This window comes from Athene cunicularia (genome assembly GCF_003259725.1).
Source record: "Athene cunicularia isolate RWA chromosome 3 unlocalized genomic scaffold, athCun1 chr3_part1, whole genome shotgun sequence".
Lineage (NCBI taxonomy): Eukaryota > Metazoa > Chordata > Aves > Strigiformes > Strigidae > Athene > Athene cunicularia.
Genome location: NW_020799097.1, coordinates 104,088,474 through 104,102,045, shown reverse-complemented (window position 1 = coordinate 104,102,045; position 13,572 = coordinate 104,088,474). Strand labels below are relative to the sequence as shown.

At 45.3% G+C, this 13,572-nt stretch overlaps 1 protein-coding gene across 1 annotated transcript in view; it reads left to right on the top strand.

The window, feature by feature from the left end:
* The window catches only part of PFN3 (profilin 3), a 4,461-nt gene extending 2,849 nt beyond the window's left edge, over window positions 1–1,612 (top strand). The window contains 2 exon segments of the mRNA XM_026844638.1: window positions 762–1,064; window positions 1,420–1,612. Coding sequence (XP_026700439.1) covers window positions 762–1,064; window positions 1,420–1,523 — 407 coding nt within the window. The 3' untranslated portion in view covers window positions 1,524–1,612.
* Window positions 1,613–13,572: the final 11,960 nt, after the last annotated feature.

Below are 13,572 nucleotides of genomic sequence, written 5' to 3'. Positions count from 1 at the left end.
GCCCCCCGGCCCCGCCGCGCCTGAGGCCTAACGGGCCTCGCTGCGGGCGGCGGCCCGCGGGGGTTTCCCCCGCAGCCCTGGGCCGGGTTCTCCGCGGGGTCACGGCCTCCGGTGGGAAGAACGCGTGCAGTCACAGCGCGGAAAATAAGAGGTTGAACGCACGCTGTCAGTGTCCAGCGTGACAAAATACAGGCAGGAAATAATGCGTTTCTTCTAATATCTGGGCTTTTATTCAAAGCAATGTTGCAGAAACGCTTGAGCGTGTGAAATTCAGCCGTTTGGTTTGTCTCGGATAAGAAGGGGGAAACAGGTGGCTGGAGGTGAAGAGCTGGTGCGGGGCAGCAAATGGTGCCTGAGGTTGGCGTGGGGTCCCTGTGCTGTGCGGCTGCCTCAGGGCGTCTGCCCACACCAGCTGCCCCGTACCAAACTAATGGGACCCCCTCTGAGAGCTTCCCTCTTGTCGGCAGGGTGGCAGTGAAGTCACGTTGCGGGACGCCTGGCTGCGAGGCAAATACAACATTACAGAACAGGCTGGAGTGGCAACCGCTGCGGTCGTCACGGGTCTCTCCTCACAGGGAAAGCAAAAGCCTTGGCTGTTGATTTCCCCCAGCTCCCCCACTCAGGCTTGCAGTGATGTGAAGGCCAAACTCAGAAGTTTAAATTTTTACGATCAGTGTGCCAAGGCTCCTGGCAAGTGGAAGACAGGGAAGCTCAGTGTTGGGCATTTCTGAGAGATTTGGACAGCCCAGCCACGATGTAAGTACTGGTGGACACCAACCTGGCAGACAGAAACACTGAAGATGTGGCTGTCATGGGTCTCTCTGACAGGCGCGTGTGGGCGGCCAAGCCAGGAGGGCTCCTCGCAGCCATCTCGCCTCAAGAAGTGGGCTTGATCAGAGGCCAGGATCAGAAAATGTTCCTCCTAACAGGAATCACCATAGCTGGCAAAAAGTGCAGTGTGATTCGTGACAACCTGCTGGTGGACGATGACAATGTGATGGATATCAGAAGCAAAGGCAGTGATAGCACATCCATCTGTATCAGCAGAACCCCAAAACCCTGATGTCCTGGTTCAGCTAGGATAGGGTTAAGTTTCTCCCAAGCAGGGTGAAGGGATCTCCAGCCGGGTTATTCATACCATGCTGATGTCAGGTCCAGCGCGGGAAGCTTTCCTTTGTGTCTTTGGTCACGGGAAGCATGCGCGGTGGGCTGGCTGTGTTCACTGCGGTATTTCTCTGTATTTCTTTTGTCTTGTTTACTGTTATTACTGTTTATTGTTGTTATTGTTGCTATTGATGTTGTTCAGATTGTTTATTACACTTGTATTAAATTTCTCCTTATTTTAACCCCGGGGTTTGTGCCCTACTTGGTCCGAGGGTGGGGGAGGGACAACGGCAACGTGGTTTCTGGTCCCGACAGGGCCTAAACTATCACACCTGACCTTCCTCATGGGCGAGAAGGGGGTCCATGGAGGAGCCCTCAGCCAAAGAGTCCATGATATGGTTGTGGGCATGAAAGCATGAAGCAGTGCCAAAGAGACAGACATCTGCATGAGCACAGGGGCATGGTCATTGCTGTAGCAGAGAAGGGAAATAAACCTGTTTTTGTTGTAGATGTCTTTGCCTGCTGCTTTCAGGTGGGGGGTGCTGGGCAGGCAGCAGTGCTGGGACTAACAGTCTATTTGACCTGCTGTGGTGCAGACAGGAGTAACATATACATTCCTCATCAGGATGCTCAGTATTACGTGAGTGGTCTCCTGGACATCTTGGGTAGTTACTCCCTGTTATTCTCATTTTACTGATTGATTTTGGGGTTAAGGTCACTGATAACATTAGCTTTGGGAAAGGGTAGGAGGGTGGGCAATCTCTTTGGCATCTTGTTCACCACTTTGCTGTTTAAATCATGCCCTAATGCCAGTCATGGTTTTTGAGACCTTTCTCCTTCTACATGTAGGCCACAATGCAGGACTTGGTGCTTATTTTGAATCTGACTCTGGAACAAGCCCAGTTAATTCTGGAGATTAACTACTGATCGGCAAAGCCTTGTGCTGCTGTTGGATTGTATGGAAGGCGCATGCAGAGATAGTCTGCCAAATGCTCACCTTCCACATCATTTGAAACTCCTTCTTATGCTACTTTACTGAGCAAATTGTGTTTTTTTACAAGGTAAGTTACCTTTCTTGCATCTGTGGCATTGGGGATCTTCTGAAGGTTGCTTCCTTTCCATCCTGCTCAGTCACACCAGCCTCGAGATCACAGGTCCCTGTAAGCACCCTCAGGACCCTGAGGAGGAGGGTTCTGTAAGCACTGGAAATTTCCTCCTCCATTCACCAATACAGCTCTCCCCTCCTGGTCCTGCAGGCCAGTCTGAAATGAGGCGGAACTGGTGTGCCGCAGATGGAACTGACGCAGGGAAGACTTGAGGGGTCTCTCTGGCAGGGCCATTCTCACACACAGGATTTCCTTGCTCCATTGCTCCTGGCAGTCACAGCAGCTGCCTGCCAGTGAGCTTGAATCCACCACACACTGTCCCCGCTGCAGCACAGAGACTGTGAGCACTTGCCATGGTGAAGACACCCCGTCCTCCATACCCCTGGGACCCCCCATTACACCAGGTAAATCATAGGTGCTAAACCACTTGACCAGACCTCCACCTGGCCTTCAAATTGTTGACCCACTGAATCAAAAATAATTACTTGTGATGACTTATGACTCTGCCACAGACACGAGAGGAGAGCCAGCCCTGCTGAGCAGGCTGAGAGCCCTTGCACGCTCCTTGAGAGCCATTAATCTTCTCATTTAACATGGATACAATATTTTGGAATTTAATTGAATTCACACAGAGGTCTTTAATCTGCAACTGCACCCACAGGAGCAGAAAAACACTATTAAGGGGAACAATAAATCTAATGTATTAGCAAATATTCAACAAAACTGCAATGACTGTCTAACTGGTAAGCACTGTCTGATAATCAGTGCTTACAAGCATGAATCAAAACAACGTTAAGTACTAAAGGGATAAAAACACAAAAATACCATCTGGTTTTAGAATCTAACAATAAAATCAATTCATGAAATGCAATCAATGAAAAAAAAATTATGATGGCCACAAGTTTTTTAAAAAGCATGGGCATTCCTCACAAACACTGATGCTTATTTTCCCAAGCTTAAAGCAGAAATTAGTAACTATCCCCTAGATTTCTCCAGCACTGGTAGTGTTCTCCACTGTGCAAATCACAAAATGCTTTTGCCCTCTGAACTTCAGTCTATGAGATATCAAAATGACGGGATTTGGAACGAGACGAAAAAATTTTGAGTGATTTGCTGCTTGTTTCCTTCTTCTGGGTGCCTAAGAAAATAGGGCTGGAGAGTATATATACTTTACTAGCATGAGAATTTGGAGAAGTATGGACCTATATAGCATGATGGTGGTGTGAATAGCTACAGCTCCTCCCAAGTTACACATTATTGGCAGCACAACAGTGTACAAAACCAGATTCTTTCTGTTTGAAGGACTTGTTAACTAAATTCAGAAATAACTCACCTTTGCTAATGGGTGCATATTAATTTAGAGAAAAAAATATTTCTAAATCCAAGAAGGACCTTAAACTTTCATCCCCCATATCTACCAGCCTCGAGCCTAAACAGATTTTGTTCAGACCTGCTCTGAAAAGCAGCTGTTACATTCAGTGCTGACTCTTCTTGGAGTCTGTGGCGTGAAGAAGCTTAAAGAGGAATAACAGAAGGCGGCAGCATCTGCATAATCTCTTCTCTCCTGCTGTGATACAAGGAATGTAAAATTAGAAATAGCTGTAGAGAGTGTGGTTGTGGCTTAACGTTTCAGGTCTAAGGCTGCAGCCTTTGGGGAAAGCCCTCTTCACCCATACACCAGGCACCTCTCAAAAAGCCTCCAGTAAATAGCTTGACCAGCAGGTTTGTTTAATCCTCCATCCCAGGCACACCTGTGCTTACCTAAGAGCCACCAAGTCCTTCCGCTGTAAAGCAAGGTGAATAGAGCCATTCAGACAAATGTAGGTACTGCTTTTGTACAATCCAAACACAGCCTCTTGTGTGACAGAATTGTATTTGCTGTAGCCAGAATGGGCACGGCAAACCTGCATTTAAAAGGAAATAACCGTGTTTTCAATTGCTTATAACTTCATCAAACTTTAGGACAGTTGTGCTGAAATTCTCTGCACCAGGTTCTTGCCTCAGGCTCCTGAAAATGTGCCTGATCAGATGAAGGATTCACAGTGTCAACTCCACAGCAAACTGGGGCCAGGCTCTGTTGGTCATAAAAGCGGATGATGCTGGTTTACCTTGAAAAAGCATGGTGTCACCTCGGAAGCATCCACATGACAAATTTGCAGGTGGAACAAATTTTATGGAAAAAGTGATGATATATCTTCCTTCAGATGCAGTGGGCAATTGGAGATAATTCTAGAGGCAAACCTAGACTCTCTTGTAGCAGCAGCTCAGTCAGAGGTCTAAGATGAATGATGAGGAAAGAGTTGCACAATTTCACTTGTTTCTACTAAAAAAAAGAAAAAAAAAAAAAAAGACAAGTGACTGGAAATCCTGTAGATATTCAATATATGCACAGAGCTGTAGTTTGGAAAGGCATTAACTACCGCTCTGAGGGGGAGATTTGGGTTTGGACAGTACAAAAAAACTTTCAATGGCAAAGACAGCTAAATGCTGGCCTAGATTAGGTGACAGGGTGTTAGGATGGAGCTAGATTTAGGCTGAGCTTGTTTTAGTGAAGATACAGGTTTAATGCCCACACCAGGGATATGCCAGTTATTTTTCCAGTGACTCCCTGATAATACAGCAAAAGGCAGGGATAAGGGGATGGCACAGCTGAGTACACAGTCATCCTATGCTGATTTCAACAAGATATGCTAAAAACTATATTACACACACAAATTATATCCTACTTCCAAACTTAGAACAAACAGTAAATTGAAAAGATTTCTTCATAGAGAGGAGGGGAAGATAAAAGCATTGCTGTTTCCTCTTAAAATCTTCAAGGAAATCAGAGTTCAGTGAGTCACACACTAGAAATGAGCTCAGTGAAATTCATGTACGGAAAAATCTCAGGCAAATAATTGGTGATGATAGAATTAAAAATAGAGTCGTTAATGATAGATGCCTTTTAATGGAGCCAGAGCAATGAGATAAAGGGATCTTTTTTTGTGAGGCTTTTCCTACACAAAGAATCATAAATACATAAAAGGCAAGCAGGTTGGTAGGCTACTTCATTCACTGTCCAGTCATATACAAAGATTAATTGAAAATTGTCTTTCTTTTGCAGTCAAATACTAAACTTAGTCTTTCTAAATTCACCAGGACAATATAGAAGTGGTAGTTCCAGGTAAATGTTTGGCCCAGTATTAATTAACACAGGCTAATGACATTACAGGTTCTTCCCATGTTCTGTAAATGCGATTCTCCAGGTGTATATAATACTCATCAGGCAGTTTTACGAGTCTGAGTAGTCAGGGTAGACCTGCATGTCATCTGGGGGAGCAGGTAAGGACTAAAGGGTGGGCTTTACTGGGGAGCAGTATGTTTATTCTGCAGCACAAGGACTAACATGCTTCTGCAGCTACGGTTTAGTGTCCATCACAGGGGAGAATGGGATTCACCAAGGACAGGAAGGTCCCCATCATAATTCAGACACAAGTGAAAAAACAATTTGATGCTAGCTTAGTGTCCCAGGAAAGGAAGGAGCAAGGATTCCTTTATGGGCAGCAGAAACAGGGGAATACAGAAAGCATGAGGAGGCAAGTGCATGCGGCATGCTGGAGCTGGGGTCAAAGGCAGCTTCTGGGGGAGGTCATTCCAGTCTGCTGACCTCTGTTCCCCCTGCATTTGAAATTACACAACCTGTCTTAAGCAGTTGTGATCTCTCTCCAGGATGAGATTCAGAAACAAGAAGATGCTGTGTGCTCCTTCCAGCAAAGCATGTTTTTACGTGCACAGCAGGAACCTCAGGGTAAAGTGTAATGCATTTTTAGATGTTGAAGGAAAAATTAAAACAACACAAGAACAATGTTCCTATGGCTTTATATTTGAAACACTTGCATACAGGAGGCTCCGGATTCAGCTGGGTAGAAAACACTGGTACACAGAGACACACAGTACACTGCGGGGACCCAACACCCTGAAGATGAGCCTGGACAAACCAGGAGGCCAGGCTAGGGGAGGGCTGGAAATCCCTGCAGGAGACGAGGCAGAACAACCAGACAAGGCTGGAAATCTGATTTTTTCCCAGGAGATGGCACTAAAGGACAGTTGCCTTTCAGCCGACATAGTGCAATGCAGAGGAAACTTTGCGGGGGGGCAAACTGTTCCTTCAGGCAGTTTGCGCTGCCATCTTCGCAGGTCGCTCCCTGCTGTGAGAAGCAAAGCTTTATTCTTAGCGTCTGTGCATTTAGCAAGAGTGAGGATATCAGTCTTTACGTCTCCATACTGTAGGTAAATATAAGCTTCCTGCTTATCATGGCAGGATCCCACTCTGCCTCAGAGCCTCACCCAGGCTGCAAGAAGCCCAGGAGGTCTCTCCCCCAGCCTCCTGCTCACAACAGGACACTGAATTTGCACCGTATTGCTCTCCCCTTTGTACAGTAATGCCTTGAGAGCCTCCAGGGCAGATACTTCCCAACCTCCTGAAGTAACCTCTTCTTATGCTTAATTATATTAGTGGGGTTTTTCCCCCCTCGTATCTGGCTGGAATTTATGACCGTGGTCTCTTTTTTTCTGGCTGCAGACCTCAGTAGAGCCTGGCGCTGTCTTGTTGGCAACCCCTTCTTAGGTACTGAAAAGCTGCTGTCAGGTCCCTCTTAAATCTTCCTTCCTCCAGCTGAATAAACTCAGAGCCCTGAGCCTCTCTCTCTTTGCAGGTGACAGAGGATTTGGGAGGGAGCACCACCCTCTCTGAGCTCAGGCTAGACTTCACCCCAAAACAGGGCTGGCAGCCTGATACTACTTCCTAACAGGAGAAGAAAGGGGAGAATTTTATTCCTTTACTTTCTTTTCATTTCATTATCTCCATTAATCTACAAGCACTTTAGGCTCTCTACTGCTCCTTGAAGAAAAAGGATTTCCAAAGCGCACACTGTACAGGTAACTGCAGCAACTTCGCATATATTTTTAGGATCGGTTTTGTCTCAGAAGAACACGGTGCCTTAGCTAACAAGGGACTCAGGATACAGAAAGGGAACAACTGGTTTTACAGCACCCCAACACAAAACCTGTCCCCTCACCAGACTTACAGACAGGCAGAGGATAGAAGAGTTGTTCATCCCTGAAGCGAACCTTGGCCTGGGACTGGCAAAGCCCTGGAAGAGCCGAAGTGACGTGGTGTGGTACGGCTTTCCTCCCTTACAACACTTCAAAAGCAAGCTGTGCAAAAGTGCTTCCTTGCTGCTAACATTGCAGGGCAAAGGACAATAGCTGTGAGTCCTCTGCCATTTCCTCAGAGCCTATGGCAGGCCAGAGTAGTAATTAAATGCTCTGGCAAAACCAGCAGAAATAAACTTTATTCTGCTCTGTGACTCACTGAGCAGCACTAGGAATAGCCAGGGATATAATTTAAGAGTGACTTGCCAGTCTGTCAGGTCAGTGGAGCTCATTCCTGAAAGAAGCTTGGATGAGTTGACTACTTCTTGCCACTCTTGCATGTGCTTCCAAAACTTATTAATCCTGATGTTTCTTATAAGACATGGTGAAAAGCGTGAAGAAATCTAAAGGGAACCGAATAGCACAGTAGCACACCACTGAAAACCAAAACCTGCGAGGTGAAGCAATGGGTAGAGATGCCAAGCAAGTGCCTGAAGGAACATATTTCATCCAGCTCAAGTGTCAAATCAGATTTTCCCTGATTACCCTCTGTACCATAATATCCACCACATCCCACCTCTGTCTAGGAGAGGGTCAATGTCTGTTTTGTTCCTCGAAGGAATCAGGGGACAAGCTGCAGACACATCCATTTTAACAAAAGAGCCTGCCTGTGCCTGTGGGTTGAAAGCTCTCCCTCCTGCGGTGGCTCCTCTAAGGCCAGCCTTGCCAAGAGCACATAAAGCCTGTGCAGAAGCCAAGAGTTAATCCCAGACTGCCCTCCTGGCTTGGCAGGCTGTCAGGGCTGCCCTGCAGAGCCCAGCCTCCTCACCATCACCAACATCTCGCTCTCCTCTGGGTCACTTGCAGACTTCCAGAACAACACCTCTGCTTCGGCTGGAGGTTGCCATTTCTTGTTGGCTGAGCATGATGACCTGTCACCCGATGCTGAGTTAGTCAGGGAATATTTCCTCATCTCTTATGTCACCGAGACAACATTTAACAGGGCTGCAGGATCTGCCCTGTCCCACCTGTTTGCATCATAGATAGACCAGACCTGACACAGCAGGAATGCTGCCTCATGTGACAGGAACTACAGCCCTCTGCCATCCACCCTGCTGAAAAATGAACCCCACTCCCCAGATTCAGATTTCCTAGATACTGCTGTGTGAGCTCAGCTGGTGGAGAGAGTAGCAAAGCTTCAGGTCAAGGCTTAGCCTCACAGATTCACTCCACTGGCTCAGGAGTGAGTTACTGCTTAAGGAGAACTGATAAGCAGCATTAATTGGTAGCCTCTGTGAGAACTGTCTGTTCATTTTGAGGAAGGAAAATAGGTTGATGTGAATCACCAGGTGGTTTACATCAACAGCATAGGTTGCTTGCTTACTTTTTCTTTCTCTCTCCTCTTTCTTTCTTTGTTTTTGGTCTATTTTAAAAACACCGTTCAGCAGAAGCTGACTCACCAGTATGCATCAAGCTTTTCTTTTCTCGGATTCAGAACACCATTTCGGAACACCTTTTGTTTTCTCCGACAGAAACACCATTTACCTATAATTTGGGTTCTTTACAGATGGTAACTGGGTTATTCCCTTGAAGTTGCACCACACAAGCAGAGACTATAGGTCAGCAGGCAAATGTCAGTGGTAACGATTATGCTGTGCAGTTCACAAGCTAAAGTTCATGTTTACCTTTGTGTAATGTCTCTGCACTGAATGTGCTGGACCCTGGGTGTTGCAGTGAGGGAGCAGCCTTTCTATTCAGAGGACACAAATAGATGGACACTCATTTCACAAAGAAAAATTAGAGACATAAATTCCCTCTGCATTGCTTTAGTCATTTAAAGAAAAGCTCTAACGATTCATGCTGTAAAAGCAGTGGAAAGCATAGAGTGGTGTAATAAAATTTGAAGCAGATCCGTGTGGCATGTGGGTGTTAGGACAGCCCTGTTCTTACTGCAAAAGACACAGCAGTTAACAATACTCTCTGGCACGCTGGTGGGGCTGGAGGGACAGGTCCGTCCACACAAGGAAGCTCAAGAAAAACAACTAAAGGCATGAAATCAGTGAATGAAATCCCTTTGCAGCTATTTCTACCCCAACTCGTGCAGCCTTAGACCCTCTGCAGCTTCACCTCCACACCTTGCCTTTCCTGGGCACTTCTGCGAAGTCTGGACTACAACTGTGTCCTTCTAGAAGAGTGTTGAGGCCATGGGCAGAACAACACAGGGAAGTTTACACTGCAGCTTCCCCTCGCTGCTTGGGCCACCACTGAGAAACTCCTCCTTTGTGCGCTTACTTATGTGTGTAAATAAACACACAACATGAATCACATGACTTTTATTTATAGTCCACTTAGAAAAGAGCATTAAAAAAATGCACCTTTGTTTCATTTGTTACATTTAAAAGAAACACTGTGTGGTTTGCTAAGACATGCAAACCACTTCATTCAAAAAAGGCAAAAGAAAGCAAATGAACATAATTTTTTTCCCAGATAATTCAACTCCTTGATTACAAAACCTATTAAAACTATAAAGATGTAGAATACGGTGAAAGTGCTAGCAGGGAAATAATTTACTGCTATCATAAAAGACTGATAGAAAACAAAATCAAAACCCACAGAATTTTGAAGGCCCATAACCCCCTTGCCCCTGTGTTGTCTGACATTGACATCCTCTAGATACAGCTTCCACATACAGAAGTGAAGATGGATCCGGCAGGTGATCTGGCCCCATTCTAATACAAAGCAGTTGTACATTCTTGTAACAAATGCTGTATGTAGGTTTTTTTCAGATGCAGCTGGTAATCAATTTTTTTTGCTTGGTGAACACTACAGAACTGGGTGTTCTTATGCTCCAGCTTCCAGGTTCAGGTATGTCAGATATAAACTCCATTTTCAGTAAAAAAAAAATATATGCAGGTTTTACAGCAGCAGAGGAAAAGTTTAAAATATTAATCACGGTGAACCTTTAATGCCCCCAAATCAGCAGACAAACATACTTCATTGTCTTTCTGGATTTTTTCATCAGTCTTAAGATTTAAAGGCTCATTATTTCCAGTGTTTGAAATGAACAACTGTGATACAGTAAAGCTCTCCATGTCTCAGACCACAATCCATTTGTATCCAAGTATATTTTTAAGTATACTCATAATTTTAACCCTCTCAGGGGGAAAAAAAAAAAGGACATCAGAAAACCAAAGACTACCTTTTCCTGATCCTTCGTTATCTGTTTCCTCCACTGCTTTGACAATTCCTCTCAGTAGCCAGACTTAGATTTCCACCTCCCCAGCTGCCCTCTCATCCTCTGTTTTCCTTCATTTCTCTCTCCCTCACCTACTTGCTTTTCCATCTGTCCTTGGCTCCCTTCCACACATAGCACAGAGCTCTGGAAAACCAACTCATGTCCGAGAACAAATTTCAGCTCAATTAGTTGAAGATTATTTCCTCATCCTTGCATTTCTTTGACCCGATCTGATTTTACAAAGCGCTAGAAATTCTTGCAGAGAAGAGCACTCAGTACTGGGGAAGGGGCTTGCAGAGGGGCTCGGGGCTGGGACTGGTTGTCCAAGAGCTCTCTCAGATGTGAGTCTCAGATTTAATCCTAAAAAAGCAGCACTGGCCTTGCGTACTCCCCGGTGGGGCACAGGGAGCTGCACTAGCGGACGAAGGATGCCACCTGAGCTGCCACTCCAAAGGGAGCGGAATAGGCCGTTGCTAATCCTTGCAGGCCGACCACCAAGTAGCGGCATCCCTTCTGCAGAGCTTTGCCGACGTTCTGTGGAGAGAGATGGGAGAAGGTGATAAATAAAAGGAGAGGTGATAGAAAATACCATCACAGAAAATCGTTCTGACAGCCAGTGTCACTGACCCAGAAAATGAACTTCTCCCACAGCTAATGAGGACTTGAGCGTGAAACAACATTTCACCATCTATTTTTATATAGAAACACACACCCACAGAGTATAGTTAAACCAAATGAATTCAGCCTCCACAGGAAGCCAGGCTTTTACAGGGGCTTCTATTCAAGAATAAAATTAGCTTAAATTCACACCTAGTTTGTAAAGGCACGTTTCCCACACACGTGTTCTAAGTATGTTAGTAACTCTTAAAAGCACGTACGTTGTTAAAACTGGTGCTGAACAAAAAGGCAATAAATCACTGAGAATACTTTAATGGAAATTTCATTGCCTTTTGTCAAAACAAGATTTTTTTTTTTGTCAAAGTAAGAATGTTTTGACCCACTTTCATGTCTGTACACGTTTAAGAGCACATCTGTGTACTGCACTAAAGATAACTTGCTACAGATTATTTAAACTAAGAACCATAATCTAATTTTAATTTCACTTTTGATAGTTTTGCTCATATGGTCATGACTGGGAAATTAATACAATGCAGTCAGTTTGGAAGGAATGTCAGAATTAACTCTAGAAACGCTTTATGGTTGTGTGGGACTAGATCAAAACCATTTACTGTAATATGGAAAACACTGAAACAGAGGATATGCTTTTAAATCTGTGAAATCTATTATATTCCTAGGATCTCTCAAAGCTGGATTACAGTGATACTGACACATGAAAATCTTCAGCTGTCATGATGCTATCACATAGCTGAATTTTGCTGTATTTACTCCTATGGAAACTCCCTTGAAAAGAGTTAAGATGGCAAAATAAAAAGGCAGCTTGAGCCTGAGGGTAGAGGCTGAGAGCAGAGGAGGAGACGCAGGGCTTTCCCTTCCCACATCTGCCCCTGTCCTACTACTTCTTTCCTCCTTCCTGCACTGTGTGCAACCTACCTACCCAGATCTCACCAATGATTTCACAGGCTGTTCTTTATTGCTAAAGCCCAACGGGCAAACCTTCCCCGCGGGGATTGTTTGACTGACGCAAAAGAGAATACGCCGTGTCCAAGAACTGGCCTGCGCTCTGAACATTGTTATAAGCACCCGTATACCAACAGTGCGTATAGCAATAGCACCAATAGCAAAATCATGAACTGTGGCGACATAACGATGCTCTCAAACCTGCTCTGTATAGGAATCAGGCCTACAGACTTGAGGCTGCTTCATGCTACATGTGTTTACTGTGACTTCAAAATCACAGAGTTGGTAACTCAGAGTATCAAATCCACCACAAAAGAATGAAATATTCTGTTCATGTCTTTATGAAACAGCAGTATTTGTGAGGCAGTTCATGACTGTGCTCTCATGTGTAAACTCTGTGAATTTCAAAAGTAACTTTGCCAAGTTAACATGCAGTTTCTGCATGTCAGGCATAGCAAGCATACCTTTACCAAAATCATCATTTTTTTAAACAATGCAGTAGAAAGTCACGTCTCATTCTGACATCTGTACCCTCTCTGGTAGGAAAAGATCCCAACACCAAACAGCTTTTTCTTGCTCACACAGAAACTATTTTTTTGCTACAAATATCCAAGACATAGCTGTATTTAAATGACATGTGCAAGAGAAAAATAATCGAATTCTTCTAAATAACACTTTCATAATTATAGGCACCACCCACCCTCCGGGGAAAAAAAGAAACACAAGAAACCACCAGACTGCAGGACTTGTGACTTCCCGCACAGGAAAGCAAAAGAACAATTTTGATCCAAAATAGTTGTTACACAATGAAGAACATGCTGCATATTTTTTTTTAAACTCATATCACTGATTTTCAGGGGACATCTTAGAGAGTAAACTGGCAAATGAGTGTACTGGAGGGATAACATTTCTTTCGGACACTTAAGAAAAAAAAGAAAAAAAAAAAAGCAAGCCGATTAACTGGAAGTTTTAAGGAATAGTGTCAAAACAATGACGCCGAGGGAAATGCAGCACAAAGAAACGCAAAGTACCCGTCACATGGATCAGCTTAGTGTCATTTTCACTCCGAAACGACAGATTTTCTACTCTTTGATCCAGGCGAGGGCCGGTGTCCCAGCAGGACCGACTGCTCCCCGGCAAGAACAAGCGCTGCCAGCGGGCTGGCCCCCGCCTCGGAGCCAAGCGCTGTCGCCGAAGGGGCCCGAAGGACCAGGGGGACTTCGAGAGCCCCTCGGGGAAGTCGGTGCCGACCCCCGCCGCCCGCGGAGCCCCCTGCCCTCACCTTGCCGTACTTCTTCAGCCGTTTCCCGTAGAGCCGCTTCCCGGCGGCCCGCGGCGGGCGCAGCGGCTCGTAAGAGTCGGGCAGGAGGGCGAAGCGCACCTTCCTGGAGGCAGCACCCACCACCACCGGTGGAA